The sequence below is a fragment of the Ursus maritimus genome, unplaced genomic scaffold (genome assembly GCF_017311325.1).
Source record: "Ursus maritimus isolate PB19 unplaced genomic scaffold, ASM1731132v1 scaffold_7, whole genome shotgun sequence".
NCBI lineage: Eukaryota > Metazoa > Chordata > Mammalia > Carnivora > Ursidae > Ursus > Ursus maritimus.
Genome location: NW_024426885.1, coordinates 34,447,087 through 34,453,994, shown reverse-complemented (window position 1 = coordinate 34,453,994; position 6,908 = coordinate 34,447,087). Strand labels below are relative to the sequence as shown.

General features: G+C 46.2%; 2 protein-coding genes across 2 annotated transcripts in view; one reads left to right on the top strand and one right to left on the bottom strand.

The window, feature by feature from the left end:
- Positions 1-2,174: 2,174 nt before the first annotated feature.
- BTAF1 (B-TFIID TATA-box binding protein associated factor 1) overlaps positions 2,175-6,908 on the top strand; it is a 126,051-nt gene continuing 121,317 nt past the window's right edge. The window contains exons 1-2 of the mRNA XM_040624685.1: positions 2,175-2,185; positions 3,723-3,726. The gene's annotated coding sequence lies outside the window, so the exon portion shown is untranslated. The remainder of the gene's footprint in view (positions 2,186-3,722; positions 3,727-6,908) is intronic.
- On the bottom strand, positions 5,194-5,967 carry LOC121101296 (fibroblast growth factor-binding protein 3-like). Its single transcript, XM_040624686.1, has one exon. The coding sequence runs from the start codon at positions 5,965-5,967 to the stop codon at positions 5,194-5,196; it is 774 nt and encodes a 257-aa protein (XP_040480620.1).

Genomic DNA, 6,908 nt, shown 5'->3' with positions numbered 1-6,908 from the left:
TCTGCCTTCGGCTCAGGGCGTGATTCCGGAGTCCTGAGATCAAGCCCCACATCAGGCTCCTCCACTGGGAGCCTACTTCTTCCTCTCCCACTCCCCCTGCTTGTGTTCCCTCTCTCATTGGCTATTTCTCTCTCTGTCAAATAAATAAATAAAATCTTAAAAAAAAAACCTTTGTATGTCTTTCTATGTGTCCTTGTACTGATAAGTCTTAAGGATAAAAATAGAGAACTCCCAGGTTAAAGGGTATGGATATTTTAAATTTTGCTAAAATAAACTGCCAACTTGTCTTCCATTGAGGTTATGCCAATTTATACTCCCACCAATGTTACCTGAGCGTTCTTGTTTTCTGGAGACTTCTGCAGCATAGTATACATTTTTTCCTTACACCATATTGAGACACAAACATTTTTAGGACTTGCCCAGAATTAGATCTAGAAGCAGAGCTGGGAGTTGGCTCAAGAATTTTAGATTTACATCATTTCTTTTCATCATTTAATTTAGGGTTTCATTCATTTCCCACACCTGTTTTTTGTGACATCAAAGTTTACCTCAAGCTAACACCTTCTAGGTGGGCTTCCCAGATAACCAGACCTACATTCACCTTTCATCTTTCTAATATCTTACATGAAGAAGTCTAATTTCTTTGGTTGTTGTTCTCATTGATTTCTAAGGGTTTCACGGTGTAATCCTAAATCCCTGCTTGCTGAAGGCTAGTACTCTGTCAGGGTATCCCCACCCTGCTTCCTCAGCCCCAAACAAAGTCCAGGGCATCTGACACAGTATCAACAATTATTTGTTTATTGTTTAATTAAGGCATTTCTAAATGTATCATTCTATGAGGGAAAAAAAAGATGTCATAATATTTATTGGGTACCTGTTACATGCCAAGTATCGCGTGGTGCTGGGCAGTATCCAGTATGTCACATAATTTATTCTTCATGGTAACCCTAGAAATAGGTAACCCTTCTTCAACAAGTGAAGAGAAAGAAACGTGAAGAGATGAAGCAATCTTCTCAAAGCAACCCAGAGTAAGAGGTGGCAGAACTAGTATTCAAACCAGTCATCCCTGACTCCAACAGCAGTGCTTGCCCACATCACGGGGGCTGCCTCCTAGGGCCAGGACTAGGAGGTAAGTGGGACTGGTGAGGCTTTTTGCCTAGGGTGCAAAATATAATGGAGTACCAACAAACTCAGTAGTCAAGATAAATAATATATTTTTTAAAGATTTTATTTATTCATTTGTCGGAGTGAGAGAGAGAGAGAGCACAAGCAGGGGAAGCAGCAGGCAGAGGGAGAAGCAGGCTCCCGGCTGAGCAAGGAGCCTGACCTGGGACTTGATCCCAGGACCCTGGGATCATGACCCGAACTGAAGACAGCCACTTAACTGACTGAGCCACCCAGGTGTCCCAAGATAAATAATATTTTAATGTAATATTTTTTAAAAAATCAAAATTAATGCAAAACAATCCCTGATACACAAAACATCAAATTTTTCAATAAAGACACTATCATTCTTCACTGATTTTCCTTTTGCCTCAGGCTCCAATATAGCTTCCCATAGTACTGTTGCTGATCCTGTCTTTGGTTAAAATCCTTAATAAGTGGGGTGCCTGGCTGGCTCAGTTGGTAGAGCATGTGACTCTTAATCTCGGGGTCCCAAGTTCAAGCCCCACATTGGGTGTGGAGCCTACTTAAGATTAATAATAATAGTAATAATAATAAAGAAATAAAAGATTTTTCAAACTGGGAGGGGCACCTGGGTGGTACAGTCAGTTAAGCAGTTAAGCATTGGACTCTTAATTTCAGCTCAGGTCATGATCTCAGGGTCATGGGATCGAGCCCCACATCAGGCTCAGCACGGAGTCGGCTTGTCCCTCTTCTTTTGCTCCTCTCCCCACCCCCCCCCAGCTCATTGAAAGAAAGAAAGAAAGAAAGAAAGAAAGAAAGAAAGAGAAAGAAGGAAAAGAGTGGCACCTGGGTGGCTCAGTTGGTTAAGCATCTGGCTTTGGCTTGGGTCATAATCTCGGGGTACTGGGATGGAGCTCCAAGTCCTGCTCCCTGCTCAGCAGGGAGTCTGCTTCTCCCTCTGCCCCTCCCCCTGCTCACACACTCTCTCTCTCTCAAATAAATGAAAACTTTAAAAAAATAAAAATAGAGAGAAGCACACTGGGAATAGAGTACATGGGTGTAATTCCACTTTTCACTGCTATCTCTGTGCTAAATAATTTGGGACGTACAAGAGAGTAAGATGGTTCAACACTTTTAATAACTTCTCTGTCTCCAATAGACTGAGTGACAGATGTCTTGATACTTCTGATGCCCACACTGATCCCAGCTCAGACAGTAAACTCGGGGGTGTCTTTCCCTTCACATTTTTTAAAAGATTTTATTTTTAAGGAAACTCTACACCCCACGTGGGGCCCTAACTCAAGACCCTGAGATCAAGAGCCACATACTCCACCAACTGAGCCAACCAGGTGCCCCCTCCCCCTTTGGATGGCACTTGGCAGGGGGAGTTGTGGGGTAGAGAATACCCAAGTTTTCCCTGTCCATCCTCCACATTATTTTAGACGTTTAGATCCTGTCTTCTCCCACCTACAGATTTGTCCTTCTGGCCCAACCTTCCAAATCTTTCTAGATGCTCCAGATACACCCTTCTCTATTTCCCTGGCTATTTCAGTCATCTGTCTCTGGAGCTATTCCAACTCCATAACCTTTCTTGGGGTATAACATATGGTACTGTACACAGAGTAGCTGTGGATTTTCACATGCTATTATCACTATGCAAAAACAATGTATAGGATTCTGGAGTGCTAGTAATGTGCCATAGGGACCTCAGATTTAACCTGGCCTAACTCCCCTCAATGTACATATTGGACACATTGGGACTTAGTCAAAGTCACTCCAGAAGCTGATGGCGGGATCTGTCCATTTCCCCTTCACTGCAAAGAATATCAGTCCGTATTCTGTTCTTGAGATGAAGTCCTGATCTAGTTCTTCTTAAAGAGTAAAGGAGCAAAAGCAGTAGCAATTTGCACTGTGTACTTGGGCCTAGAGTTTGGCCTTTCCTTCTTTCATAGAGGTGAATTCATCAGACTATCAAAGGGCACACAAGAAGGATTGGCATTTGTCTTGTATGTATCATTCTAGCTATGGTTTTAGGTGGTAGTGTTTCATTTCCAATACCCTTCTTTGATGACACCCAAATTTTGCCAAACTTTTTAGAGAAAGTGTACATTGGTCCCTATCTTAAGGGAGTGGTCTGTAGCTACTCCAAACTTCCTTTCGCTGGCCAAGATGAGTTTTAACTAATGGTCAGTGTTACTCAGTATGTGACCTCAGAAACCTGGCCCAGAACGATGTGCAATCTGAATATTTTGCCAGTTGTATGAATATAAGAATGTACAGAATAGGTAAGAGATAGTTAACATTTCCTAGAGGCTGGTCAAAGAGGAAAGAGTTCAGGAGATGTTTACTCTCTGTAAAATTGTTGCATTTACCACTATTTTGAAGGGGAAGGTGTGAGAAGAATAGATGGTCCGCAAAAAGGGAAAAGCCTTGTATCTGTCAGTGGCTTAAATGTCTTATGGGCTCAGGCCTGTAATATAAATGAATGAAGTTTACCGTAGATTTGTAGGAGCAGCGGAGAACTCTAGAAAACCTGCCAAATCTAAAGGGGGCAGCCAATATTCAGTGTCGGCCAGTTGTCGCCACATGGGAAGGGAGGTCCCAATGTTTGTCGATCTAATTTTTCAAGAGAATTCAAAAATCTGAAATGTTATATGAAATTATTTAATTTTTAAATGCTGGCAACAAATCCAAATTGGGAGGGAAGAAGAAGAGGAAACATGAGAGAAACGCATGCAGGCCCAGCAGAGCAATGATACAACCCAGGGTTTGCCAGTTTGTCACTGTTGCTTTATGCAGACTCCTTTCTTTTCCTAACAATTCAGGAAATGTTTGGGAACTTACTTCAAGAACTATATCATATGCGGTCAGAATTTCCATTGCCCTGCCAGTTCTTTGAATCAATTCATACAGTTTTGATTGAGCACCTAACATGTGCAAAGTTATCATTACATCTTACTTAAAATGAAATATGTTAACAATTAATTCCATGAAACAGAGATATAACTTCCATAGTGGTCCAAATGACTCTGAGATACATACTTAATTTCAGCTATTTATAAAAAATACGATCAAATATAAAGAGAATTATTTTTAGAAACCTACAGGAGCACTACAATCCACCTCTGAATTGAAAATGTTAATGGGAAAGTTTCAGAACATAAGGCATCCCTGTGTTTAAAAGTAACACTTCTTAAAAGAATCCAAGGGCAACCATCCTGAAAATCTTCTCATTGGAGGCAATTTTGACCTCTGAATGGCTTCTATCCCAACAGAGGTCATCTATGACACCAAGCAGTACCCAAGTTCATACTAATTCCAAAAGGAAAAAAAAAAAGTTGGGAATCTTGTCATCTGATTGGGTGAGAAGTCACTAAACAATTCAACCCGGCTCAGGTTACCAATTGCTGGTGACTACATTTTATTTTATTTTATTTTATTTTATTTTATTTTTTAAAGATTTTACTTATTTATTCGACAGAGAGAGACAGCCAGCGAGAGACGGAGCACAAGCAGGGGGAGTGGGAGAGGAAGAAGCAGGCTCATAGCGGAAGAGCCTGACGTGGGACTCGATCCCCTAATGCCGGGATCACGCCCTGAGCCGAAGGCAGACGATTAACCGCTGTGCTACCCAGGCGCCCCTGGTGACTACATTTTAATATAAACGTGTTAAACAATATACATTGTATCCTGCTTCCCACAGGAGATTTACATCGCTTTCGTCACTTTTTCCCCCCTTATTTTTTTTTCCAGTCTTCCTCTGTACTCGCCTCTCTCCCAGTCTACAGTTTTTGTACATTTAAGGTATGCCTACTTCTGTTTCCACTATTTCTTCTGCTCTTCATCAGGGTCGGACTTTTCAAAAATTAAAACTTCTCTGCTGTCTCAGAGATTCTCCAGACCCCTTACACTCCCGTCCCAAGGCCCACGCCCTCCCCCCCCCAGCCCCATTCTAGAACCTGGACTCCTCCCCCACGCTCCATCCCTTATCTCTTGGCCTAAAATGCCCTTAACGTCTCCTCTCCGGCTGCGTACCCCCCCACGTTCCTTCCCCGGCGGGCAGCCTCAGCCGTTCCAGAAATTGACGAAGAAGTTGCAAAGGGAGTGCCACTTCTCAGCACAGTAGGTCTCCGTGAGCTTCGCGTTCTCGTCCAACCCGTCGGGATCCGGCCCGGTCCCTAGGGGTCGCTCCTCTTCTGGGTCCGAGGCCGCCTTCCTCTTGCCCGCTTTGGTCTTCTCAGAGGGCTTCCCTCTGGGAGACTTGCTCGCGGGAAGTCGGGCCCCTCCGGCGGGGGCGGGAGCGGGCTCCCGGAGCCGCCCCCGGCTCCTGGCCGGGGGCTCGGGATACCGGGGGAAGCCGGCCGCAGTGGGGCGCACGGGTGAGGACCCCTGGGGCACCAGGCGCAGCTCGGCGCCGTGGCCCTTCTTGCCTGCGCACAGGCGAGCCTTGAGCGGAGCGGGGTCCTGGCACGGCCGCCGCTTCTTGCGCAGCCCGCCCAGCACCTGCTTCCAGTAGTGCGCGCTGCGGGCGGCGTAGGCGGCGCAGCGCTCCGGCTCCCCGAGGTAGGCGCACAGCTGGAGCGCCCCGGCCGGGTCCTGGCAGCGCAGCGCCAGCTCGCTCCCCGCTGCGGGCCCTGGGGCGCGCAGCATGAGCTGCCAGCTGCACGCGTGCCGTTCGGGGCTGACGAAGCGCCCGGACGAGCCGCCCGCGGGACCCGAGGCCGGCTTTGCCGCGCTGCCTGCCGCGCCCTTGTCTCTCCGGGCGGCCACGAGGAGGCAGCCACCCAGCAGCAGCAGGAGCAGCAGCGAGAGCGACGCTCGCAGCCTCAGAGGACTCATGGTCCGCGGGTCTGCGCTCAGGTCGGGTCTTCGGGACGCCTGGGCGCTTCAGTGGCGGCTGGGCCAGGAGAGCGGCATCCCTCGGACCTGGGGACAGAGGCAGAGACTGCTGCTGCAAAGGCGTCTACGAATTCCCCTTCCCGTGCCGTCTACGGTTCCCATACGCTGGTTTCCAGGGGGTAGCAGCAGCCTGAGAGAGACCCTCTGAGAAAATCGCTTACTGTCCAAATAATCCTTTTATATCTTTTTGAAACCCAGTGCAAAGACAAAAACAAAGCGATTCCTGAAAATTGCCACCTCCATCCCCTCCTTTTTTCACCCTCCAGTATACTATCTACAAAATCATTTCAGATCATTCGTGGGAAACATGCATTTTTACTGCACTTTGAACTTACCGAGTTCTAGGAGAGGTGGTGGAGTCTTATTGGGGTAGAAGGAATGACTGCATGAGAGATTAGTCCGTTTTCGCTGGCTCCCAGTGAATGAACGTGTTATGAATGGGACAGGAGGGGCCTTCCCCACTCTCTGCCCCTCCCAGACTTCTCTCACCCTGGGAGATTTCCCACCACCACCACCACCACCACCACCACACACACACACACACACACACACACACACACAAACACCCCAAATGTAGGAGAGAAGTGAATCACGCATATTTTAACAGGTCATTCTTTTCTTTCTGTTTATGTATTAATCATTCCAACATGAAGTTAAACAGAAAGATCTAAGTTTTTAAGAGTTAAACAAAAATTTCATGTTAGAAACAAAACAACTGTTTTGTTTTCTAAACCAGGCACTGCACTCTCTTCATATCATTCTGAGTTCTGTGTTCTCAGCCTGCGCTTTGGTAGTCTTCCTAATCCTAATCATGTAATCTTAATCCTAGTAACTGTTAACTACAAACAGAAATAGGCCCTCGTGTATTAATATACCATAGT

Coding starts and splice junctions, on each gene's coding strand:
- LOC121101296 (XM_040624686.1), bottom strand. CDS start 5,967: ATGAGTCCTCTGAGGCTGCGAGCGTCGCTCTCGCTGCTGCTCCTGCTG.